Raw genomic sequence first — 26,976 nt, forward strand, 5'->3', positions numbered from 1 at the left:
TGCTTCAAATTTGATTGTTCATGCGAGTGTGAAGTTAGAGGAGATTTTATGTTTGAGCATCTACAATTTTCCTGTTTAGGTAACACTCTATATCAACTGAATACAATGCTCTGCAGCACTTATCCATTGTCTTTATGTTTTTTACAGATTCTTTGATTTGATTTTGTCATTTCTTAACATGTTTGTTTCTATAGTAACTCCTGGGCAGCCGCATACTCCTGAGGTGAACACCATCACCAAGACCACCATGGTGGTGGAATGGGGCAAGCCAGGTGCCGACGGAGGTAGCGCAGTGTCGGGCTACTACCTGGAAAGACGCGACAAGAAGAGTGTGCGCTGGATCCGAGTTTACAAAGACCTTGTCACTGGCATCAAACAGACAGTCTACCACCTGACTGAAGGAAACGAGTACCAATATCGCACCTGTGCCATTAACATGGCTGGAGAGGGACTGTTCTCTGATGCATCAGACTACTACAAGGCGGCTGACCCAGTTGGTAAGTGGTCTAGAATTCACAGATTTCCAACAAAGACGAAAGAGATAAATACAGTAACCTCCCACTAAACAATACATTCTACTTACAGATGCACCAGATGAGCCTTGCAAGCTGAAGGTGGTGGACTCCACCAAGACATCCATCACCTTGGGCTGGTCCAAGCCAGAATGGGATGGAGGCAGTGAGGTCACCAGCTACATGGTGGAGAAGCTCGTTGAGGGAGAGACGGAATGGGCCATGATTACCTCCAGGGGAGAGGCCAAGACAACAGAATATACAGTTCACGACTTAAAACCAGATGTCAACTACTTCTTCAGAGTCTCTGCTGTCAACTGTGCTGGCCAAGGAGAGCCTCTGGAGATGACGGAGCCTGTGCAGGCCAAGGACATCCTGGGTAAATTGATCAAAGATATTGAAAATGTGAAGTGTGTTCAGTATGTAACACATATGTCTAGTTCGTTTTTACGTCGCTCACAATGTGTATTGTTCATGACTTTAACAGAGGCGGCACAGATCGACTCAGATGTGGCCATGAGAACTCACTATATCGTGAAGGCTGGCAAGGATGTGGAGCTGACTGTTCCTCTGAAGGGCCGACCTGCTCCCACTGCTTCCTGGAGTAAGGGAGAAGAATGTATCGACCGTGACCCCAAATACGAGTTCCACCACTCAGACACCAACACAGTTCTTGTGATGCGCGAGGTCACCAGGTTGGACACTGGAAAGTATACAGTGAAAATAGAGAATGGTGTCGGCGAGCCAAAGTCGGTTATCCTGTCTGTGAAGGTCCAGGATACTCCAGCTCAGTGCAAGACTCTGGTCCTGAAGGACGTGACCTGTGGAAAGGTTACTCTCTGCTGGGAGCCTCCACTTCTCGACGGCGGTGCTGAGATCACAAACTACATTGTTGAGAAAAGGGACTCTTCCAAGAGATCCTTCTCTGCAGTGACAAGTAAATGCATGGACACCACATACACCATTGAAGACCTCTCAGAGAAGACATCCTTCTTCTTCCGGGTGTTAGCAGAAAATGAGAACGGTGCTGGTGATCCATGTGACACACTTGAGCCTTTGAAGGCCACAGAGACCCCAGGGCCAGTCAAGGAGGTTTCTATGAAGGATTCGTCAAAGACCTCGGTCACTCTGCAGTGGCTGAAGCCCAATTACGACGGCGGCAGCATCATCTCTGACTACGTCATTGAGCAGAAACTAAAGGACCAGGAATGGTCTTTGGGTGGTACCAGCAGACAGTGTGAGTTTGTAGTCAATAAGCTCAAGGAGCACTCAGAGGTGTTCTTCAGAGTTGCTGCCCGGAATGAAAAGGGACAGGGCGACTTTGTTGAGATTGGGCCGATCAAGGTTATCGACTACATCATCACACCAGAGGCAAGCCTCGCAGAGTACCCCGGTGGCCGTATCAATGTCCGCCTGGGTCACAATGTGCACATTGAGCTGCCATACGTAGGTAAACCCAAACCTGCTGTCCTGTGGCTGAAGGACAACCTCGCTCTAAAGGAGAGTGAACTAATCCGCTTCAAGAAGACAGAAAACAAAGCCACTCTAATGATTAAGAATGTAACCAAGGAAAATGAGGGTAAATACACTCTGACCCTTGACAATAACGTCAGCAGGAGATCTGTCCACATCCATGTCAACACACTTGGACCTCCATCAAAGCCTGTTGGACCCATCCGCCTGGATGAAGTGAGAGCTGAGAGCATCATGATTTCCTGGGATGAACCCAATGACGACGGTGGCGGAGACATCACCTGCTACTCTGTAGAGAAGCGTGACACCTCCCAGTCTGACTGGAAGATGGCCTGCTCCAGTGTAGAGGATACTCAATTCAAGGTCCCCAACCTAATCAAGGGTATCCAGTACCAGTTCAGAGTGTGTGCTGAGAACAGATACGGTGTCAGCGAGCCTCTCGTCTCCCAAATGGTCATTGCCAAGCACCAGTTTAGGCCTCCAGGCCCACCAGGCAAGCCCGTTGTATACAATGTCACCAACGATGGCATGACAATCCAGTGGGAGCAGCCCATCTATGACGGCGGTACCCCCATCCAGGCCTTCCATGTGGAGAAGAGGGAAAAGAATAGCATCATGTGGCAAAAGGTGAACACTATCCCGATCAAAGAAACAGATTTCAGAATCTTGGAGCTCATCGAAGGTCTTGAGTACTCCTTCAGAGTCTACGCCCAGAATGATGCTGGCTTCAGCCGAATGAGCGATGAGAGCAAGCCAATCATGGCTGTCAGTCCTGTTGGTGAGTACATATGTGAACCATTATATTATTTTGTTTATTTGTCATTCTTATTATGTGAAGAATATTGGAATAATAGCTCTTAAATTGGACTTGAATAAAAACATAAATTCAAAGCTTTATCTGATGCCTTCCAGATCCTCCTGGTCAGCCCGACTACATTGATGTGACAAGTGACTCGGTGACACTGAAATGGGATGCCCCCAAACGTGATGGCGGTAGCAAAATTACCAGCTACAGCATTGAGAAACGCCAAGGTCATGGACGCTGGTTCAAGGCCAACTTGACCGATGTGCACGACTGCCAGTACACCGTCACTGGGTTGGCAACAAATGAACGCTATGAGTTCAAAATAACAGCCAGAAATGCAATCGGTGTCGTCAGTCCTCCCTCCAACTCTTCTGGCTTGATTGTGGTCAGAAGTGAGAACGGTGAGTAAAAAGAACTTGGAGGATGACTGTAATATCAGCAGCTTGAATGTGTTTCTTTGTCATGAAACTTTGAGTTGTCCTAATCATTCCCATTTCCTTTAAAATAGCTTCTCCAATCATTGAGTTTGGCCCAGAGTACTTCGAGGGTCTGACAGTCAAGGCAGGAGACAACATTAGGCTCAAGGTTACCGTCACTGGACGCCCTGTTCCCAAGGTCGTCTGGTTCAGAGACGGTGTGGAGATCACCAAAAAAATGATGGACATCATCAATGTTGCTGGATCCAGCACCCTGTTCGTCAGGGACGCTGATCGTACTCACAGTGGCCACTACACTGTGGAGGCTACGAACGGGTCTGGAAGCAGGAAGGAGGGCATCATTGTTCAAGTCCAAGGTACGCAGTTCTAACAGTTTTACTCTTTATAACACAGTGCATTTGTCCACCAGTGTCTTTATTTATGTTCTAACTTTAATCCCTGATATGTGATACAGACACACCTGGGGAGGCAGTGGGACCCATCACTTTCAGCAACATCTCAGAGGGTAAATGCACTCTGACTTGGAACCAACCAGAGAACGACGGCTGCTCAGAGATTACGCATTACATCATTGAGAAGCGTGAGACTGCCAAGATCTCCTGGTCTTTGGTGTCTGACGAATGTACAGAGTGCACCTTCAATGTAACCAAGCTTATCAAGACCAATGAGTACCAGTTCAGGGCGTCTGCTGTGAACAAGTTTGGAGTTGGCAGACCATTGGCGTCCAGCCCTATCATTGCACAGATGCAATACAGTAAGTGGAAACTTGGAAAGGCTTTTTAAAAATGCAATATTAAATTTGTAATTTTCTACATATTACAAATAATGCACTTATCTATCAAAATGTTTTCCCCTCAGCTGCTCCTGATGCTCCAGGCACTCCCGATGCTACCGAGACGACAGGAGAGAACATCACACTGTCATGGATACCTCCAACATCTGACGGAGGAAACCCCATTCAGTATTACCTCCTGGAGAAACGGGAAAAGAAAACTGTCCGGTTCTACAAGGTGACAACCAAGAAGCCCCTTGTTGAATGTGCCCACAAGGTGCTCCACCTGACGGAGGATATGGAGTACGAGTTCCGCGTCATGGCCGTGAATGATGCTGGTGTTGGAGCTCCAAGCAACATCTCTATGCCTATCAAAGCCGCCGAGCCAAAGGATATTCCTTGTGCTCCATCTGTGGTCTGTGTGTCCGACTCGACCAACACCTCCATCAGCCTGGAATGGTCCAGGCCTGCCGACGACGGCGGCATGGAGATCCTGGGCTACATTATTGAAATGGTGAAGGGAGAAGAGACCGAATGGAAGAGAGTAAATGAGGAGCTGGTGGCAGGAAATAATTACACGGTGACTGGTCTACAGACGGGAGCTGAGTACAGGTTCCATGTTGCAGCTTTCAACCATGTAGGTAGAGGCGAGGACAAGGAGATTCCAGAGCCAGCTCAGGCTGTAGACAGGCTAACGCCACCACAGGTGGATATCGACGCCACCTTCAGGCAGACACACATTGTCAAGCCTGGAGGCTCAGTGTGCTTGGGCATTCACTTCAGAGGAAAGCCAATTCCCGACGCCACCTGGGTGAAGGAAGAAGGCGAGCTGGGTGTCATGTCAGAGGTCTCAACTACAGATGGCTACAGTTCTTTAAGCATTGAAAACTGCTCAAGGAATGATACAGGCAAATACACCGTTAACCTGGAGAACGCTAGTGGCAGCAAGGCTGTTACATTCACTGTAAAGGTTATGGACACTCCCGGACCTCCAGAAGGTGTTGCCTTAAAGGAGGTGTCCAGGGGCTCCGTCACACTTATCTGGGAGCCTCCTCTCAATGACGGTGGAGCACGAATCCATCACTATGTCGTTGAAAGGCGCGAGGCTAGCCGCCGCACATGGCAGCAGTCTGGTGGCAAATGCAAGCAGCAAATCCTGAAGATCCAGGACCTGCTAGAGGGCGTGCCATACTTCTTCAGGGTCTCGGCCGAGAACCAGCACGGTGTGGGTGAGGCGTTTGAGATCACTCAGCCTGTCATTGCCACCGCAGAGCCAGCATCTCCAAAGAGAATGGACATCCTGGACACCACAGATAGCTCTGTGTCCCTGGGCTGGCTGAAACCAGAGCATGATGGCGGGAGCCGGATCCAGTGTTACACCATTGAGGCCAAGGCAAAGGGGACAGACAAATGGGTAGTGGTTGCAAGCACTAATAATCTCACCTATGTGGTTGAAAAGCTCAACAAGGGTGATGAGTATGACTTCCGTGTGAAAGCCAAGAATGAATCTGGTTCCAGCACACCCAGGGAAACTTTGGCTCCTGTGCTCGTCAAAGAGCCTCACATTGAACCTGCCGCTGACCTCAGTGAGATCACCAACCAGCTAATCACCTGTAACTCTGGCAGAACCTTCATCATTGATGTTCCCATCAGTGGAAGACCTGCTCCTACAGTCAGCTGGAAGATAGAAGAGTTGAGGCTCAAGAACTCAGACAGAGTCTCCATCCAAACAACTAAGGACAGAACCAGCATCTCAGTCAAGGAGGCCATGAGAGGAGATGGTGGTAAATACTACCTGACTCTGGAGAATGTGGCAGGAACCAGGACCTTCACGATTGAAGTTAATGTCACAGGTAGACCCAATCCTCCAACCGGACCCATCGAAATCTCATCCATCACCTCTGAGTCCTGCGTAATTAACTGGCAAGCACCGGAGGATGATGGCGGCACTGATATCACCAACTACATTGTGGAGAAGCGCGAGTCCGGCTCCACCGCCTGGCAGCTGATCAACTCTAGCGTTAAGCGCACAACACTCGACGTCAGTCACCTGACCAAGTACATGCAGTACACATTCAGGGTTTCTGCTGAGAATAGATTTGGCGTCAGCAAGAACACCGAGTCTGAGACTATTGTTGCAGAGCATCCTTTCAGTAAGTCCTACTCCACACACAAACCTATTCACAATGTAACACATGAATAATAAAGAATAGACTTTTTAAGCATTTCTTAAACTGTTAATATCTGTAAAAAGTCTTCTGACAAAATCCCTTTTTTTATCACAGCACCTCCTGGCCCTCCGACAAGGCCTTCAGTCTTCAATGTCACTTCTAACACAATGACCATAAAATGGGAGGAGCCCTACCATGATGGCGGAAGCAAAGTGACGGGCTACTGGATCGAGAAGAAGGAAAGGAACAATATCCTGTGGGTGAGGGAGAACAAGATCCCTTGCTTTGACTGCTACTCCAAGATGGAAGGGCTGGTTGAGGGCCTGGAGTACCAGTTTAGGGTGTATGCCATGAACAGTGCTGGACTGAGCAAAGCCAGCGAGGCCTCCAAGGGAGCAGTTGCTCAAAACCCAGTTGGTGAGTGTTAGCAGTTTGGTATCTCGTACATCAAGTGGCTTTTTGGTTAAAACTCCATTAATCCAACATGTCTGATCTGTTTTTTAGATTCACCAAGTAAGCCAGAAGTCACAAATGTTACAAGAACCACGGTGTCCCTTAAATGGTCGTCGCCACTGAATGACGGTGGTAGTCCGATTGTGGGCTACATCATTGAGCGCAAGCCGTACACTTTGACCGGTGAAGGCCGCTGGCTCAAGTGTAACTACACCAATGTGACGGACACGTGTTACACTGTTACTGCACTGGGAGAAGGAGAGCCCTATGAGTTCAGAGTCATCGCCAAGAACGCCAACCAGGTCTTCAGCATCCCCTCAGAGTCCACTGGCTCTGTGCAGTGCAAGACCGACTTCGGTAAGAACTGCATCTGGGATTGTGATACAATACATCACAATAAAAAGTATTTCATAAATCAATAACCTGTGGATGAAAAACTCTAATGTGTCCGGCTAAGTGAGCTTGAGCAACACCTCAAGGCTTAAACATGGACAAGGACCTAAATGTGCATATATTACAGTCCCAGCGAGGGAGTCCGGTCTTAACAAATAACTTGCTTCATAATCATGTTCCTTTTTTCAGAGCCTCCAAAGGCCCAGCTGGACAGTAAACTCCTGTCTGAAACCGTGACGGTCAGAGCCGGTTCAGACCTGGTTCTGGACGCTGCAGTGGGAGGCAGACCTGACCCCAAGGCTTCCTGGTCCAAGGGCAGCAGGGATCTGGAGTTGTGTGAAAAGTACCACTTGCAGTACACCAACACCAAGGCTATGGCCATCATCAAGTTCTGTGACAGAGATGACACTGGAAAGTACATCCTCACGGTCAGGAACGTTAGCGGAACCAAGACGGCTGAGGTCAACGTCAAAGTGCTTGGTAATAGAGAGCGCTTTGTTCGATAGCATTGCAGATTACACTTCAAGTATTAGTTTGGCATAGTCATCTTAAGAGTATGACATTGAGCTCACCTGTTTGTTTTTTCCAGACACCGCTGGAGTATGTGAAGGCAGCATTGAGATCAGTAAGATCACAGAGGAGTCGTGCACACTGAGCTGGAAGCCGCCTCTCGAGGACGGCGGAGATGACATCTCCCACTATATCGTGGAGAGGCGAGACACCAACAGACTCAACTGGGTCATCATGCATGCCGAGTGCAAAGAGCTGACCTGCAACATCACAGGGGTGTTCAAGAACACAGAGTACCTGTTCAGAGTTCGCGCGGTCAACAAATACGGAGCTGGAGTCCTCTTGCAGTCTCAGCCGATGGTTGCCAGAAACACTTTCAGTAAGCGATTATTGTTGATCAAATTCCAAAAAGGTCTTTGGCCATCAGATTCTGCGCTTTTATCTTAAAACATGGATTCAACTAAAATGAAAGCAATAAATGATCATAACTTCTCACACTTGAATTCCCTTTCCTGTCCTCCAGCTGTGCCAACTCCTCCCGGTACTCCAGAGATCTTGGTGTCAGGAAAGGACTTTGCCACCATCGAGTGGCTGAAGCCAGAGAGCAATGGCGGCAGCCCGCTGATCCACTACCTGGTGGAGAGGCGTGAGAGAAAGAGCGCCCGCTGGGTGAAGGTGAACAGGGACGGAGCTTTCCTGGACACCATGCTGAAGGTGTCCGGATTGACCGAAGGCAACATCTACCAGTTCAGAGTGACGGCCATCAATAAGGCCGGAGACAGCGAACCCAGCGAGGTTTCTCTGTATGTTGTCTGCAGAGTGCCAACATGTAAGTTTGTTCAGATATTTAAACATCTGTCTTTTGTAACATGACTAATACTCATGATTTATATTGCTTCTGTCCATCCTGGAGAGGGATCCTCCTCTGATGCTCTCCGAAAGGGTTATTACCTTTTTAATTGTGTACAGATTGTAAAGACCTCTGAGGTCAATTTGCAATTTGTAATTTTGGGCTTTAAAATGAACTGAATTGAAAACTAATGGGTAACAATGTGGATAAGCACATCAGTAGATCCTAATAGATATCACAGATCTATTGATCGTCATTCCTGTATCCCCCCCCCCCCCCCCAGGCACCCCTTCTCCTCCTTCTATCCCACGTATGACCGACACTCAGGCCGACAGCATCAGCCTGGCCTGGTCCCGCCCCGTGGAGGACGGAGGAGCCGATGTGATGGGCTACATCCTGGAGATGCAGGAAGCCGGAGCCGAGGAATGGAAGAAGGCCCATGAGAAGACTCTACGTGCTGCAGAGTACGTGGTGAATGGACTTTCAGCAGGCAAGAAGTACTGCTTCAGAGTGGCCGGCATCAACATCAACGGCACAGGAGACTTCAGTGAGCCATGTGCCGAGACTGAGCCGGTTGAGAGACTTGGTAAGGAATCTAGAAAAGCAAATATGTGTTACCTTTATAGAGAAATAAATGAGATAGAACATATAAGTCCCTTTATACTTATTTACAGCAAATAAGCAACTAATGACTTACTTAGCATTATGATTAATGCTAAGTAAGTCTTTCATGATGTGTTGACATTTATAATGCCAACTTTGCAAGCTATATAGGCCTATGACTTATTTCCTCCTCACACAGAAACTCCTGACTTTGAGCTCCACGATGACCTGAAGAAGACCATCTGCCTGCGCGCTGGTGGATCCCTCCGCCTGTTCGTAAGCGTTACCGGTCGTCCCGCTCCCACTATCACCTGGAGCAAACCCGGTGTTGACCTCCACAACAGAGGCTTCATTGACATCAACCCCACAGCCACCACACTCATCATTGATCGGGTCCACCGCTACGACGCTGGCAAGTACACGCTGGTCGCCGAGAATTCTGCCGGGAAACAGGAAGTCAACATTCTGGTCAAGGTCTATGGTAAGTTGATGAAGATGTCACTGAACTGAATTGTCACATTACATAGGCCATAGCATTTTTAAATGTGGCTTGTTTCTGACACAGTAGCTTTTGGAAATGTTCTCTATTGACAACGTATACATGTATTGTTAGATACTCCTGGACCAACTGGAGCAATCAAGATCAAGGAGCTGACCAAGGAGTCTGCAACCATTTCTTGGGAAGCCCCAACTGTGGATGGCGGTGCTCCTGTCAACAACTACGTCATTGAGAGGCGTGAGGCATCCATGAGAGCCTACAAGACCGTCACTTCCAAGTGCAGTAAGACCTCTTACAAGATCGACGGCCTCATGGAGGGCATGCTGTACTACTTCCGGGTCCTTCCTGAGAACATCTATGGTATCGGTGAGCCCTGCGAGACACCCGACGTCATCCTGGTTTGCGAGGTGCCTCTGCCTCCAAACAAGCTGGAGATGATCGACGTCACCAAGAGCACCGTCATCCTGGGCTGGCAGAAGCCCGATCACGACGGTGGCAGCAGACTGACGGGCTACGTCATCGAAGCCTGCAAGTTTGGCACTGACAAATGGATGAAAGTGGCCACACTGAAGACCACTGACTTTGAGCACACCATCGAGAAGCTGAACGAGAACGAGCAGTACTTGTTTCGAATCAAAGCAATCAACAGTAAAGGAGCCAGCGAGCCCAAAGAGCTTGTTACTGCCATCACTGTACAGGAACAGAGAGGTAACGGCAGCATAACATTTACTAAAACACTGCACCCTGCTATCCTTTAGCTCTTCAACCATGAGGATGCACATGTTAAACATGTTCTGCCTAGCAGTCACATTTAGAAAAACACCACAGCTCAGTTCACAATAAACCTACTAACTAAAGGGAGATACAAACTATAGGTACATTATTTTTACATCTCTCCTTTTCCTTTTCCAGTCTTGCCCGTGGTGGACTTCTCCAGTATTCCTCAGAAGGTCGTCAACATCCTAGCCGGCAAGACTCTGGAGTTGGACCTGCCCATCGTTGGCAGGCCTCCTCCAATCTGCTCCTGGTACTTCAGAGATAACAAGCTGAAAGTCACAGATCGTGTCAAGATCAAGAGCACTGGCAAGTTCTCCAAACTAGCCGTGTCCGAGACCACGATCGACGACAGTGGTGACTACTCCCTGGAGGTGAAGAACGCTGTCGGTGTTATCACCGAGGTCATCAAGGTCATCGTCCTCTGTAAGAAACCATCCCTCTTTTGCTATTTAGCTGCATGAAGAATTGCTGATGCTCATTAACCCTCCTGATGCCTTCGGGTCAATTTGACCCGATTCAATGTTTAACCCTCCCGTTGCCTTCGGGTCAATGTTTAACCCTCCTGTTACCTTTATATTTACTGACATATTTTACCCTTGGGGTCAATTTGACCCCAGCAATTAAAACCTCCAGAAAATTATTAGAATTAATATTGTTTTCCAAGTTTAAGTGTAAGGTACTTTATGTTTGTTTGTTGACTACCGAAAGAACACCGACATTAAACATTGAATCGGGTCAAATTGACCCGAAGGCATCAGGAGGGTTAAGAGCAGGTTACAATAAAGGAATTTCTAAATATACAATATAAGCGCAATTTACGTTTCAGGCCTCAAGTTGACTTGTCGCAATTAATCCTGTAAATCTCTTTTTACCAGCTAAACCCGATGAACCAAAGGGACCCATCAGGATTGATGAGATTGATGCCACCACCGTCACCTGCAGCTGGGATCCTCCAGCTAGAGATGGCGGAGCTCCCATCAGTGGCTACGCGGTGGAACAGCGTGATGCTCACAGACCCGGCTGGGTGCCCGTCTGCGAATCGGTTAGCCGACCCACCTACAAGTTTGAGAAGCTGAATGAGGGAGATGAGTATGTCTTCCGTGCTGCTGCCATTAATCGCTATGGCACTGGAGAATACCTTCAAACTGAGATCATCACCTGCAAGAGCTTGACGAGTAAGACATGCTCTTTTGAAGATCACAGAATTAGTTAATAGGATTATACAGACAGAAGTATGGTAACATGTTTCTCCTCCTCCACAGATGTACCTGGACCTGCTGGCCGTCCAACCATCTTTGATGTTTCTCGTGATGGCATGACCGTGGCCTGGAACCCGCCAGATGAGGACGGCGGCTTGGAGGTTTCTGGATACATCATCGAGCGCAAAGAAGTCAGGTCTGACAGATGGGTGCGTGCCAACAAGAATCCCATCACCATGACCAGATACAGGTCGACGGAGCTTATTGAGGGCCTGGAGTATGAACACAGAATCACTGCCATCAATGCCAGAGGACTTAGTAAACCAAGTCTGCTATCCAAACCAGCAGTGGCAACAGATCCCATCGGTAAGACAACCGTTTTAAGGAAAGCCTTGTTATATTTAGACTTCAGATAAAACTGGAGTTACAGTGGGATGGTCTCAAATGTCTTAAAAGGGCATGCACTGACTCATGATATCTTTTGTAGCAGCATCTAAACTTGTGTGCATGCTTTTCTTCCCCGCTCAGATCCACCTGGCTGTCCTCAGAACCCAAGGATCACCGATACCACCAAATCCTCTGTGTCGCTGGCTTGGAGTCCTCCCGACGATGAGGGAGATGCAAGGGTGGATGGCTACCTGATTGAGATGCAGAAAGTGGGAACCATGCCTTGGATTAAGTGCAACACCACACCATCTTTAATCTGCGAGTACACACTGACCAAAATGCCACAAGGAGAGGAGTTCAAGTTCCGTGTGATGGCCTGCAATGCCGGCGGCTCCGGAGAGCCTGCTGAAGTCCCTGGAACTGTGGCAGTGACTGAGATGCTTGGTAAGGACACAGGTTAAATTAACTACCTGCTCTCACTTGTATTTGTTTAAAACTAATGTGGAATTTAACAATTTGTTACAACTATTATTGTCCTCCAGAATCTCCTGACTATGAACTTGAGCTGAAATACAAAGACCTGTACGTCGTACGCCATGGAGGCGTGGTTAGACTCTCCGTGCCCATCAAGGGTAAACCTCATCCAACCTGCAAGTGGTCCAAGGATAGCGGCACAGTCTCTACCAATGCCATGATTGCCTCCACGGAGGACACCAGTGAGTTAGTGATCAAGGGAGCCGAAAGGAGTGATTCTGGAGTGTACGACCTCCTGCTGGAGAATAGCGTTGGCAAGAAGAAGGCCCAAATCAAGGTGAAGGTTATCGGCCGCCCATGTGCTCCGGAGGGACCAATGGTCTTTGAGGAAATTCAGGCCAACTCTGTCAAGGTTTCTTGGAAGACGCCCACGGATGACGGTGGATCAGAGATCCTAGGTTACATCGTAGAAAGACGTGAGGTTGCCAGAAATGCCTGGTACACTGTGGACTCCAGAGTGACTGACACTCAGCTGGCTGTCAAGGGCCTGAAGGAGGGCACAGAGTACCACTTCAAGGTCACAGCTGAAAACACCTTCGGCATCAGCGCCTCTCTGAAGTCAGAACAGCCACTGGTACCCAAGACTCCCATCTGTAAGTATTCCTCTTCTTCAGTCTTTAATGAGTATGAGACAATTTTGTAATAACTCAAAGAATACAATGCATTTTTTTTAAACCAGATTCCCCTGAGCCTTCAAGTACCCCACCAGAGATCATGGACGTCACCAAGAGCTCGGTGGCCTTGGCCTGGTCCAAACCAAAGGACGACGGTGGTTCTACCATCACTGGCTACTTTGTTGAGTACAAGGTGGTGTCCGCTGAAACGTGGTCCCGACACCAGACCAAGATCACCTCCACCATGTTTACTCTGCCTGGACTCAGCCCTGACGCAGATTACCAGTTCCGCATTGTTGCTGTCAACGACATCGGCGAGAGCGAGGCTGGTCCTGTGGCTGACCCGGTCACATGCAAGGATCCATTCGGTGAGTCTCCCCTCACTGCACTATAGTTGATTATTTTTTCTTCAATCATGACAACTTCCAAATTATTGTCACTCTCTGATTAAAGTTTTTCAAACAACACCAGAATAAAGAGGAAAGGTGTTTTTTGTTGGTCACAAAAATGTATTAATTCATTATTTTTTGTGTTTTCTTTTCTTCTAGACAAGCCAAGTCAACCAGGCGAGATCGACACAGTGAATGTAACAAAGAACTTCGTCACTATCCGCTGGCAAGCACCAGAGTGCGATGGAGGAAAGGAGGTCTTAGGCTACTGGGTGGAGTACAGGAAGTCCATTGAGAGCACCTGGAAGAAGTCCAACAAGCAGAGACTGAAGGAAAAGGAGTTCACCATGCCTGGACTGGCTGAGGCCACAGAGTACGAGTTCAGAGTGTTTGCTGAGAACGAGACCGGAATGAGTAGACCTCGGAGAACTGCCACATGCATCAAGACCAAACTAAGTGGTGAGCACATTGTAATATACTGTGTGAACATTATTTGTAAGCATTTTCCCGACTTGCTTTTCCCAAGTGACCTTTAGTATAACACTAAATGTAACAAACTTTTCCTAAATATTAATCCTTGTTTTGTATGTACAGTTGAAACTAAACCAGGCCTAAGAAAGGAAATGGATGAAGTAACTGCCAAGCTTGGCCAGCCTGGTATCATGAAGTGCCAGATTATTGGCAGACCTCTACCTGACATCAAGTGGTATCATGCCAGCAAGGAGATTATTGAGTCCCGCAAGTATGAGATGAGCTCTGATGGCCGCAACCACTCGCTGTCTATTATGACGGATCAGCAGGAGGACGAGGGAGAGTACACCTGCAAGGCAGTCAACGACGCCGGAGAAGCCGAGACCAAAGGCGTTCTGGTGTTGGAGGCTCCTGCATCCTTCCACCCCGATTACCCGCTGAAGGAAACCTACTACGCTGGCCTGGGATCTACTCTGCGCATCCATGTCGTCTACATTGGCCGTCCTGAGCCAAAGATCATGTGGCTCCATGGAGCAAAGACCCTGGAGAACACAGAGGACACCAGCATTGAGACCACCGAGCACTACACACACCTGGTGATCAAGAACGTGCAGCGGAGAGTTCATGGAGGCAAATACAGGATCCGACTGCACAACCACTTTGGCAGGGCTGACACCGCATTCAATGTCGAGATTTACGGTATGTTCATGTGCAGTTATTGCAGCGAGTGCATCAAAGCATGGATTTCTAAAAGTATTAGGTTTATAATGTATATCTATACTGTTTCCAGACAAACCCGAGATCCCTCAGGGTCCCATTGTGCTGGATGCTCTCCTGAAGAACTCCGTCATAATCAGCTGGAAGGCTCCCAAGGATGACGGCGGTTGCATGATTACCAACTACATCGTGGAGAAACGTGAGGACAAGGAGGGCACCGAGTGGGAACTGGTGTCGTCATCCATAAATGGCATCTCCTGCCGCGTGCCCAACCTCGTTGACAGTGCCGGATACTTCTTCCGCGTGTACGCCCAGAATCGCTTTGGCAACAGTGAGCCACTGGAACTCGCATCCCCCATCCTGATCAAGAGCCAGATGCGTAAGTTTCATCCAATATCCATTAAATGTTTCTAAAATACTTCATACATTCATGACTTATAATGAAATCATATAACTTTAATACACTGTATCAATCCACATGTTAAGTATGCAAGGTTCTGGCAAGGTTACTGATTTTTTTATTCTGGTCCACAGAGAAACCATCACCACCTCTGTCACCAGCTGTTTCCGGAGTCACCAAGGACTCCTGCGTGGTTTCCTGGAAGCCTCCACTCAGCGATGGTGGCTCCAAGATCAAGAGTTATAGCCTTGAGAAGAAGCACAAGAAGGACAAGAAGGAATGGAGCGATTGGATTCTGGCAACCATAGACGAGATCAAACAGACAGTGTTCTCCATCAAGCATCTGAACGAGGGCGTCGAGTGCATCTTCCGTGTGAAGTGCGAGAACCTTGGAGGAGAGAGTGACTACAGCGAGGAGACCGCTCCCATCATTCCAACCACAGCCGTTGATATTCGTGCACCTGCTTTCAAGGAAGAGCTGAGGAACATGAGCGTCAAGTACAAGAGCAACGCTACCCTTGTCTGCAAGATCACAGGGCAACCCAAGCCTGTGATTAAATGGTTCAGACGAGGAAAGGAGATCCACTCAGATGGCAAAAAGATTAAGATACAGGAGTTTAAGGGAGGTTACCACCAGCTGGTCATCGTCGAGGCTGATGAGGAAGACTCCACTGTGTACCAGATCAGGGCCACCAATCAAGGAGGCTCCATCTGTGCTACAGTCTCTCTGGATGTGGAAAGTAAGCTCATAGATACCCAATTTCTCAAACTAGATCATTGTTTTCTAACTTACTTGTAAACCAATGCAAACACATTAAACACATTTTATAATGTAACTAAAATATGAAATCTCACTTTCACAATTTCTCTCATTTCCAGTCCCTGCCAAGATTAACCTGCCAAAGAACCTGAAGGACAAGGAAGCCATCCCCGCCCTGCGTGGAGAGATGGTCAATATCAAGATTCCTTTCTGCGGCAAACCAGATCCTGTCATCACATGGCAGAAGGGACAAGATCTTATCGACAGCAATGGCCACTACCAGGTCATCGTCACCCGATCATTTACTTCTTTGGTATTCACCAACGGAGTCGATAAGAAAGATGCTGGTTTCTACATCGTCTGTGCCAAGAACAGATTCGGCATTGACCAGCAGACAGTTGAGCTGTATGTCGCCGACGTTCCTGATCTTCCACGTGGTCTCAAAGCCAGTGACGTCTCCAGAGACACCGTCACACTGAACTGGGTGGTCCCGGCGAACGACGGAGGCAGCAGGGTTGTTAGCTACATCATTGAGAAATGCCCCACCACTGCTGAGAGGTGGGAGCGTGTTGCCCAGTCCCGCGACACCCGCTACACCGTTACCAATCTTTTTGGAGGAACCAGCTATCAGTTCAGAATCATTGCTGAGAACAAATTTGGGCAGAGTGCTCCATCTGAGACCAGCGGACCTGTCATGACCAAGGAGGACAAATCCAGAGTTCTGCTCTACGACAGAGAGGTTGACGACAGTGGACGTGTCCCCAAGGGCAAGGTTAACTCTGATGCCAAGAACATGCACAACAAATATGCCATTGCAGAGGAATTGGGCCGAGGTCAGTTTGGCATTGTCCACCGCTGTGTTAACATCAGCTCTGAGAGGACCTGCATGGCTAAATTCTTCAAGGTGAGAGGCGCCGATCAAGCAATCGTCAAGAAAGAAATTGCAACATTGAATCTGGCCAAACATACCAACTACCTTCTCCTCCACGAGTCTTTCGAAAGCCCTGAGGAGCTGGTGATGATCTATGACTTTATCTCTGGCGTTGACATTTTTGAGCGCCTGAACACAACTGAGTTTGAACTGAATGAGCGGGAGATTGTCAACTACATCAGGCAGATCTGCTCAGCTCTTGACTTCCTACACGCTGAGAGCTATGGACACTTTGATATCAGACCAGAGAACATTGTGTACACAACTAGAACCAGCTCTAATGTGAAGATTATTGAGTTGGGCCAGTCCAGACACCTGACTCCTGGAGAACAAATCAAGATCCAGTATACCACTGCAGAGTACGCTGCTCCTGAGATGCACCAGTGTGACATGATCAGCAGTGTCACTGACATGTGGGCGGTTGGCGTCCTTGCATATGTGCTTCTCAGTGGACTCAATCCATTCACAGCTGAGACCAACCAACAGATGATTGACAACATCTCAAATGCAGCTTACAGCTACGATGACGAGTCCTTCAAGCAGGTTAGTGTCGAGGCATTAGACTTCACCGACCGTCTGATGACGAAGGAACGTAAGCATCGTATGAATGCTGCTGAGGCTCTGGCTCACCCCTGGCTGACCAAGCCCACAGAGGAGATCGGCACAAGAGCGATCCAAACAGGAAGGCACAAGAGATACTACCAGACAATGGTGAAGAAAGAGTGGAAGACTGTCGTCTCTGCAGCTCGTGTGGCCAGCGGGGGCTCCATCAGATCCCAGCGTGGTGTCTTTATCGCCAAGGTGAAGATTGCTCCGTTTGAACACGGGCCTGTTGGAGGCCAGATTGGCCATGCAGTGGCGAACGAAGGAGACAATGTGAAATTCACCTGTACCATTGACAACTATGATAGCACGACTGAAGTGACATGGTACTGTGGCGTCAGGCAACTTGAAGCTGGTGAAAAATGTGAAATTGAGTATGAAGATGGCCTGGCTGTAATCACCATCAACAAGGTCACAAGAGCAGATGATGGCACCTACAGATGCAAGGTTGTGAATGAGTATGGTGAGGACAGTGCCTACGCAGAGTTGTTCGTCAGCGGTGTTAGATCTTACCGTGACTATTTCACCACCCGTGTGGTCAAGAGAACAAAGCGCAGAGTCGACACTGCCAGGATGCTGCAGAAGCCACCGGAGTTCACCCTTCCTCTGGTCAACCGCACGGCCTACATTGGTGAGGATTTGCGCTTCGGCGTAACCATCACTGTTCACCCCGAGCCTCGCGTCATCTGGCACAAATCCGGACAGAAGCTCGTCCCTGGAGAAGATGAAAAGAAATACACCTTCATCACCGACAAGGGTCTGTACCAGATGATTATCCACAAACTTGATAAAGAGGATGATGCAGAGTACAGCGTTGTGGCCCGTAACAGGTATGGGGACGACAGCTGCAAGGCCCGTCTTACCGTTGTTCCTCGACCTAAACCAGCAGACCTCACCCTGAGGCCCATGTTCAAACGCCTGCTCGCAAATGTAGAATGCAGGGAGGGCCAGAATGTGCGCTTTGAGATTAGAGTATCGGGCCATCCCGTTCTGAAGTGGGAGAAGGATGGCATGCCTTTGGCCTTTGGACCATCTATTGAGGTTGTACATGAGGGTCTGGATTACTTCATCCTTCACGTCAGAGACACTCTCCCTGATGACTCTGGTGTGTACAGAGTTACTGCTACCAACTCTGCTGGATCTGCCAGTTGCCAGGCTACGCTCAAAGTGGAACGCGTCACTCATGTAAAGAAGGAATATGAACCCAGTGAAAAGGAGAAGAAATTGATGGCTGGAAAAAAGTTATTAGAAAAGAAGGTTAGGCTGTCTCAGATTTTGTCTGACACCGTCTATATACCTTTACCACCTGTAGCAGTTCAGGCTGTCAGGGAGGCAGCCACGATGTTCAAACCTGCTGTGACGACTAAGAAGGGTGAGAAGACTGAAGCTGAGATGAAGAAAGAAAAGGAGGAGAGGAAGAAGCGGGCAGATGAGAAGAGGCTGCGTATGCCCTATGACGTCCCCCCTCCTCGTGTCATTAACCCATCTGTTCTTGAGGAGGACATGGAAATAAAACACTTCCAGCCACTCTCTGACATGAAATGGTACAAGACGCTGCGGGATCAGTACGAGTTCCCTGAGCCCATGGATAAAATCAAGCAGAAGAGGATGAAGCGAATCCGCCTCTGCAGGTGGGAGCAGTTCTATGAGGTGCCCATCAGGATTAAGGACCAGTATAAGCCTAAATGGCGCATCTCGTCCATGACTCAGGATGACTTGGAGACTGTGAGGCCTGCAAGGCATCGCACTCCTTCCCCCGAGATGGAGGCCTACCGCAGGATCAGGAGAAGGTCCCTGGGTGACCTGACGGACGAGGAGCTACTGCTGCCTGTGAATGAGTACCTGGCCATGAAGAGAATTGAGGAGGAAAGGCTTCGTCTGGAGGAAGAGCTGGAACTCGGTTACTCTGCTTCCCCACGTAGCTTCAGCCCAGTTCGGTTTGAGCTGTCCACCCTGCGTCCTTCATCTCTAAGAAAAGTCCACAGTGATGACGAAGAGGGAGAAGAAATCTGCAAATATGACTCCTACCGAATTCCATCTAAATATGAGGCCGGCCCAAGTTTTGTTGACCTCCGCCAGCGTCACGACAAAGCCACGTACAAAGCTCCAAGACAGAAGCAGAGGGTGCATGAAGAGAGGGAGGATCAGGAGCTGCTGCGCCCACACACCACTGTTCAGAGGATGTCTGCTTACAAGAGTGAACTCAAGCGCATGGACTTTGAGGAGAAGACTCGGGCCTTCAAAAGGGAATCAACTCACACTGTTGCAACATTCTCTCAAGAAATTGATTCTGAGCACCTGACAACTTTTACCTCAGAATATGTTCCTAAGCCAATCAAGAAGCTCCAAATGCCTGAAGTCACGAGGAGATCTCCTACCCTAGAACGGGTTGCTGAAGTGACCCTTCCTAGAGTTGACTATGCTTCCAGGTATGAAGAGAGAAAGCAGGCTCTGAGATCAGAGAGAAGATCAATGGAGAGGACGTGCGAGGTGGTAACACAGGCTCCTTTCAGCCTTGACCACGCCCCACGTATTACCATCAGGATGCGATCTCATCGCATAGCCTATGGGTCCAACACGAGGTTCACCCTGAATGTCCAGACCAAACCAAATCCTGAGGTCCAGTGGTTCCACAATGGAAAAGAGATTCATCAGACAAGCAAATATCACATGAGCAACATCAGTGGGGTTCTGACTCTCAAGATCATCAACTGTGTGACAGAAGATGCCGGCACGTACCGCGTGGCCTGCGCCAACGCCAAAGGAGAGACGAGCGACTATGCTACGTTGGATGTAGCAGGAGAAGAATACGCTGCCTTCTCTTCATCCCACGAAGACGAGGAGCCTCCATCCGCCTATCTGCCCGAAATGACCAGAACAGAGGTGTATCACGTCTCCTCCTTCTCCTCCTCTACAACAACAGTCAGTGAGAGTGTGACTGAAACTGTGAAAAAGACCACCACTGTTGTGGAGAAGCCAAAGGAGAAGCCTGGTGTTCCTGCCAAGATCCTGACCAAACCTCAGTCCCTGACTGTAGAGGAGGGAAGCCTCGCCAGGTTTGCGTGTGAAGTGGATGGTGAGCCAGCACCTTCTATGAACTGGCTGCGTGAAGGAACAGTTATTGGTTCCTCTGCCCGTCACCACATTAGCTCGACTCAGTTCAGCTCCTCTTTCGAGATCTCAGCTGTTGAGACGTCAGATGAAGGAAGCTACACTCTGCTGGTGGAAAATGCCGGAGGCAAACAAGAGGCCCATTTCACTCTGGCCATTCGCAAGACTGAGGCCAAGGAGGAAGTAGTCACCCCAACCAGAATCACCTCCCCAGAGGCCAAATCCCCTCTTGCCAAATCCCCTGAACCCGTCAAAACTCCTCAGAGAGTCAAGTCCCCTGAACCGATCAAGTCACCTGAGAGAATGAAGTCTCCAGTCTCACCAAAGTCCCCAACCTCACCAAAGTCCCCAACTCCAAAGTCCCCAACTCCAAAGTCCCCAACTCCAAAGTCCCCAACTCCCAAATCCACAACTCAATCCGAGAAGGAATGGGGCTCTTCTCCAATCAAGTCACCAAAGAGAGTGATGTCACCAACTCTTGAAAAGAAGCCGTCCTTCTCTGACTCAATGGAAATGGCCCACGATGAGGTCCTGTCCTCTGTTAAGGAGGTCACTTCCTCCCACAGCCAGATGTCCACCACGGAGGGACAGTCTCTGACGCTGAGAGCCAACATCTCCGGAGCCTCCGACATCAGGTGGATCCTAAACGGGGTGGAACTGGCCAACTCGGACCAGTACAGATTCGGGGTGTCAGGAAGCGAGCAGACCCTGACCATCAGGTCGGTCAGCCAGCGTGAACAGGGGGTCGTCACTTGTCAGGCTCAAACGAAGCGAGGCCTGGTCCGGTGTCAGTTCGACAACGCGGTCACGGCAGAGCGCTCGGACGCGCCCCACTTCCTGGTGCAGCCCAGGTCCCAGAATGTGAACGAGGGACAGAATGTCAAATTCACATGTGAGCTCACAGGAGAGCCGACCCCTGAAGTGGAGTGGTTGAAAGACAACGTGATCGTGAGTAGTGTTTGAGTTTTTTTGGGAGGTACATTTAAGCAAAAGAAACCGGCGTTTGGTAAACACGACTCTCTCTCTCTCTCTCTTTGCAGATATCCGTCACATCCAACGTGAGATTGAGCCGCTCCGGCACTCTGTACACTCTGGAGATTTGTGAAGCCACCATTGAAGATAGTGGGAAATACACGATAAAAGCCCAAAATCAGTTTGGACAGTGCTCCGCAACCTCCTCCCTCAACGTCATCAGTAAGTTCCTGTTGCATATTCACGAAATACAATCAAACACTCTGTCTGAGGGTGTTTGATTGGCCTGGAGACTAACACCTGTGATGATTGCACCAAAGAAACACTTTAATGTAGCAATGGAACCCAAAGCCAATGCACTCGAGCACCCCGGCTGCCGCTCCCTGTCTGTCCTCGTTGCACATTGTGATATGAGATATGTGCTTGTCATTTGCATTCACACAGCTCTTGTTGAAGAACCAACACAAATGATTATTGTGGAGCAAAGAGCTTCAACTGGCGCCAGCATGCGGAAACATGCGTCCGGCTCGTCGGCTCTCATGGAGGCATCTTCCACGCTCGGCTACAGCGGCGGCAGCAGCTCCGCTGCCGAGTACTCGTTTGAGAGCATGTCCGCGGCGAGCATGTCCGCCATGACGGCTGAGTCGATGCTCTCCATGAGCTCCAGCAGCCACATGATGGAAATGTCTGCACACTCGCATGCGGAGTCCTCCTCCTCCTCCTCCTCCTCCTCGATGAGGGCCCTCACAGCCGGGGGGAAACGAGGTGAGACGCATCAATCCGTTTAACTTCTGCACAGAATGATGGGATGTAAAGACTCGAGCATCTTCATGCATCTTCAAAGAGGGAAGCTGAATGAGAAGGGAGTCCTGCTCGCCAGACTTTTGCATTGATGGTGACGTTCGAGTCACAAAAAATAAGCGAGTTTCTACTAAAGAATACGCAGAGTGGGAATAGAGAAGAAGCTGTAGGAACCTGAAGTAACGTAACACAAAGAAGAAAGATTATTTTATTTTACCTAAACATTCAAGGCCACCAAATGTTCAGATACGTGACGATAGGATTCAAGATTCAAGGTTTTATTTGCCATTTGTGCCTAAAGTCCAGACCCGTTGGACCTCTAGAGTCAACAGTTAACCCTTGTGTTGCCTTCGGGTCAATTTGACCCGATTCAATGTTTCACCCTCCTGTCGCCTTCGGGTCAATATGACCCGATTCAATGTTTAACCCTCCTGTTACCTTTATATTTACTAACATATTTTACCCTTGAGGTCAATATGACCCCAGCTATTAAAATCTCCAGAAAATTATTAGAATTAATATTGTTTTCCAAGTTTAAGTGTGAGGTACTTTATGTTTGTTTGTTGACTCCCGAAAGAACACCGACATTAAACATTGAATCGGGTCAAATTGACCCGAAGGCGACAGGAGGGTTAAATATTGAATCGGGTCAAAATGACCCGAAGGCAACACAAGGGTTAAGAAACAACACTGTAATAGAAAGAAAAAATAGAAAGAAAACACAATACAGAAGGTGGTAATATGTACAAGAACAAGACAGGTGCAGATAGGAACATTATAACTCTTATTATACATACAAATGTGAAATGATAGTAAGTAACAGTAATGTAGATAAATTACAGATAAGGAAACTTTATATTTAGTCACAAGATGTTAAAAAATCTACTTCTGGCTTATTACCTTCGCATTGAAAATGCGGAAGGTTATGTTTTGATCGCCGTGTATTTATTTATTTATTTGTATGCGTGTTATTCGCATAACACAAAAAATATTAAACCGAATCGCATGAAATTTGGTGGGATGATTGGTTATTACCCGGGGACCATTTGATTAGATTTTGGGATTGATCGGGTCAAAGGTCAAGGTCATGAAAAGGTCAGCATCTTCTTTTTACCATTGCGCGGTCAATTTGTATCCAATTGTCATGCAACTAATGCCAAAATGTTCATAATTCAATGCCCAATCTTGTGATATGCGAAGGTATGCGCTCTACCGAGTGCCTGTTCTAGTTTCTATGATATATTGAGGATGCTCCGGTACTTCAAAGCGCACTGTGGGAATAATGGATCATAAATAATCCTCAGTAAGCCGCCAGTGAAGTAGATTCTAGGGTTCATGTCACAAGAACTAAATGTTCCGTCTGCAAAGAAGAAGCTGAAATAAAAGTTCATATTTAATGTACGACCATCAAAGAATATTTAATTTTACCTAAAGATTCAAGGACACCAAAGCAGTGGGGACAATTATAACTCTTATTATACACTAAATGTGAAATGATCGTAAAGAACGTAAATGCTGATAAATGACTTTATATTTAGGCACAAGATGTTCAAGTAAGAAAGGTTCAACATGGACTCCTGGCTTATTTCTATGACGCATTGAAGTACCTGACCTGGCTCTCCTGCTCCTCACCAGGCGCCCCCCCGAAGATCGAAGCTCTCCCGCAGACCGTGAGCGCCGAGGCCGGGAAGCCCCTCTCCGTGGCGGGCGTGTTCTCCGGAGAGCCCGCCCCCTGCGCCGAGTGGCTCCGCTCCGGTCGGCCCCTCCCCGGCGGGGACGAGCGGTGCCGCGTGGAGACCGCCGACACCCTCTCCACCCTGGTGATCTCCGCGGTGAAGGAGGCCGACGGCGGCGCCTACACCCTGCGGCTGAGCAACGAGCTCGGCTCCGACTCCGCCACCTTCCACGTCCACGTCCGGGCCATGTAAAGGGAAAAAAAGACGAAGAAGAAAAAAGAAGAATTCATTTATTCCCCCGCTTCCAGAACCTTTTTATTTAGAGAATTAGAGAAATAATCGACATAACAAAATCAGGATTTCTGTTCTTGTAAATATGAACTATTTTTGTACCAATCTTGACATTAATTTATGCCAAACTAGACTCAAAGTCTAACGTTGTTATAAAATGTGCCATATTGGATAACTATGACTTAGGATTTTTGATCCATTTTTCTGTGACATGTACATAATGTATATAGCCGAATTGAACGGTTATGGGAAATGTATGCATAGTTATTTATGACGATATGAACTGAAACTAAAAGAAACTACATTCGACAGGAGAAAGTTCCCATGAACGAATACCCTGTCGAACGGAGCAACCAAACTTTGTGCCTCAACGCTAACGTTGAAGTCTAACGACGTCGGCGGGTAGAGAGGCTCCCCGCCGACGTCACGTAACCAAGACGACCGTCTTGTTAGGGTTCGATATTTAAAAGTTTTTCAAAACGAGCCGGAAGGCCCCGCGCGCTGTTCGCTTCAACCCTCGGCGAGCAGCGCGCGCGGCCTTGAGCTCAGACCGACTGCGTCTGACGCTGAGATGCGCGCGGCCTGCACTCTCAGCGTTTTTTTTAAAAGTCGTTTTTATTTAAAGAGCGCCGTTTCTGCTCCGGACGGCCGGCTCGGCTGCCGTACATTTAGAGACGTCTGGTGATTTAAAGACCGGAAGCCGCCGGCTCTGCGGCACATGCGCGGCGCCGTCTCTCGGAGGATCGCTAGCTAGCTAACGTGTGTTCAGAGTGGTGTGTTTGTAGCTTTTAATCGTTTCTCCTCTTCCTCCTCCTCCTCGACTCCATCTCCTGTGAGACGCGAGCAACGAGGCCCTTTTGAGTGAACTATATTTCATCCTCCTTGAGTTGTCTGCATTTCTGATTGAATAAAGCATGATTACAGCACTACTCACCTTCTCCTGTGGATTCTGTGTGTTCTGCTCATGCGCACACGCACCACACACAGGCCCGTACCAGGTGTGTGACTCAGGGGGCGGGGCTAGCTGCTAGCGTATGAATGTAGATGTGTTTTTATTACGCAAACACAAAAATATATTTTCAGAGCAAATTTCTTGTTTGAGAATAAATGAATCGTTAGTTTTGCTCATGGAACTAGAATGTGTTCCAAAATGAAACACTTCGCGCGGACTTCCGGTTTTGCGCATGGCGGAGCAGGCAGCTCGTCGGAAGGGCTCTGTCACTATTTTACATTTATTTGGCATTTGCTTTTATAATTACAAGACAAACTTGAAAAACCAGCTTCTAAAACGTACTTCTGCTACGGGGTACACTGTATTCACTTCAACATGGGCAAACCCAACGCAGCCAGAGGAGGAAAAAAACCCGAAAGCGAGAGCAAGCAAGTCCACGATGGCGACTGTAAAGAATATATATTTTAGCTTAGCACAGCCTAGTATTGTTTGCATATAGATTATGTGTAAGGTGGAAAAACACTGAATGAGAGTTGAATACTTCGGCAGGGCGCTCTGGCGTCTGAGCTGATCTAAAGAAAGATAACAGTGACACCTAAGGAATTTTTATGCACCCCCCCCTTCTGCACTGCACTCATCCAAGAAGATGACTAGACAGAGAGCTCATTGTATTCATAGTTTAGAAAGAGCAATCACAGTCCTTACCTCACCAGGAAGATAGATAAGGAAGGGTCCAGATGTGGCCATTATTCTCCTTTCAGACACTCGAGGCCACCCACTGACCCCTCTCTGACACACACACACACACACACACATGGCCTTTCTCCGACCCACACACACACACACACGTAAAGGGCTCCTTTTGACAAATGACCTCCAGCGCATCCCACCTCGGAAGAGATAAGATTATCTTAGGAAACTCCCCAGCTCAGACAAAGGAAGCTACATGTGAATTCCATCTTTCTTCCCACACTCTTTTTCACAATATATGCTCTCATTGGCGGGCCACGAAGAACCAATGAATGAGCGACAGCGATGGAGGCAGAGAGACGAAGAACCAATGAGAAGACACCGCCTTCTCTTCGCTGGGCCAATCAGAACTGGCCTTGATGGCTATTTAAACCGTCGCGCCCTCTGTTAAGGCGCCTCTCTCTGGTCTGAATACTCTAGGTACCAGCCGGAGGGGGGTCCATGCATGATGTCTACTTGTATCCTGATTTCTGAATAAAACGCTAATAAATGTAAAGTAGAAGTCTACCGCTCTATTTTCTTCCAGTGAGTGTCGTCCAGGTGGTGTGTCGCTGTCCAACTCCAACACGACCTAGCATCAGACCTAGCTAGCGGCGACACGACACATGGAGACGGCAACGGCAGCAACGCGGCGCTCTCCCTCGCTGACATGCAGAAACTACTCGCCGGTATGGAGGAGCGGATAATCAACACTCTGACAGCTCAAATTTCAGCCAACCACGCCACTATTGCCAGACATGACCAGACAATTCAAGCCATCGAGATGTCAATGAACGACTTTCAGGGGAGAATAACTACACTGGAGGCCGCGGTCGGCAGCTTCGTGAAGGAGAACGAGCTACTGAAGTTTAAGGTCGACGATCTCGAGAACAGATCACGGAGATGCAATATCCGTATTCCAGGCGTACCCGAGAGAGCGGAGGGCACCCGACCAACGCCTTTCATTGAATCCTTCATCGAGGAATGATTCGGCGCGGACGCTTTCCCCCGTAGCTTAGCCGTGGACCGAGCGCACAGGGTGGCTGTCCAGAGGAGACGGACGGCGCGCCTCGGCCCTTCATCGCCTGCGTTCATCACTTCCAGACGAAGCAGCGTATAATGCAGCTGGCACGAGAGAAAGGTCCCTTGTCCTACAAATCCGCGCTGAGGAAAGCAGGCTACCA

General features: G+C 48.5%; 1 protein-coding gene across 1 annotated transcript in view; it reads left to right on the plus strand.

The window, feature by feature from the left end:
• Positions 1-25,042, plus strand: part of LOC130205281 (titin-like) — a 174,640-nt gene extending 149,598 nt beyond the window's left edge. The window contains 29 exon segments of the mRNA XM_056432542.1: positions 195-497; positions 586-891; positions 1,000-2,763; positions 2,898-3,191; positions 3,299-3,583; positions 3,682-3,981; positions 4,086-6,152; positions 6,285-6,587; positions 6,675-6,980; positions 7,206-7,496; positions 7,606-7,905; positions 8,050-8,355; positions 8,660-8,962; positions 9,179-9,460; positions 9,593-10,186; positions 10,391-10,678; positions 11,131-11,430; positions 11,518-11,820; positions 11,983-12,285; positions 12,384-12,968; positions 13,055-13,357; positions 13,538-13,837; positions 13,973-14,548; positions 14,640-14,945; positions 15,101-15,706; positions 15,846-21,319; positions 21,412-21,565; positions 21,788-22,108; positions 23,780-25,042. Of these exon segments, the coding sequence (XP_056288517.1) occupies positions 195-497; positions 586-891; positions 1,000-2,763; positions 2,898-3,191; positions 3,299-3,583; positions 3,682-3,981; positions 4,086-6,152; positions 6,285-6,587; positions 6,675-6,980; positions 7,206-7,496; positions 7,606-7,905; positions 8,050-8,355; positions 8,660-8,962; positions 9,179-9,460; positions 9,593-10,186; positions 10,391-10,678; positions 11,131-11,430; positions 11,518-11,820; positions 11,983-12,285; positions 12,384-12,968; positions 13,055-13,357; positions 13,538-13,837; positions 13,973-14,548; positions 14,640-14,945; positions 15,101-15,706; positions 15,846-21,319; positions 21,412-21,565; positions 21,788-22,108; positions 23,780-24,072 (18,116 nt within the window). The 3' untranslated portion in view covers positions 24,073-25,042.
• Positions 25,043-26,976: the final 1,934 nt, after the last annotated feature.

Source organism: Pseudoliparis swirei, chromosome 2 (genome assembly GCF_029220125.1).
Source record: "Pseudoliparis swirei isolate HS2019 ecotype Mariana Trench chromosome 2, NWPU_hadal_v1, whole genome shotgun sequence".
Classification (NCBI taxonomy): domain Eukaryota; kingdom Metazoa; phylum Chordata; class Actinopteri; order Perciformes; family Liparidae; genus Pseudoliparis; species Pseudoliparis swirei.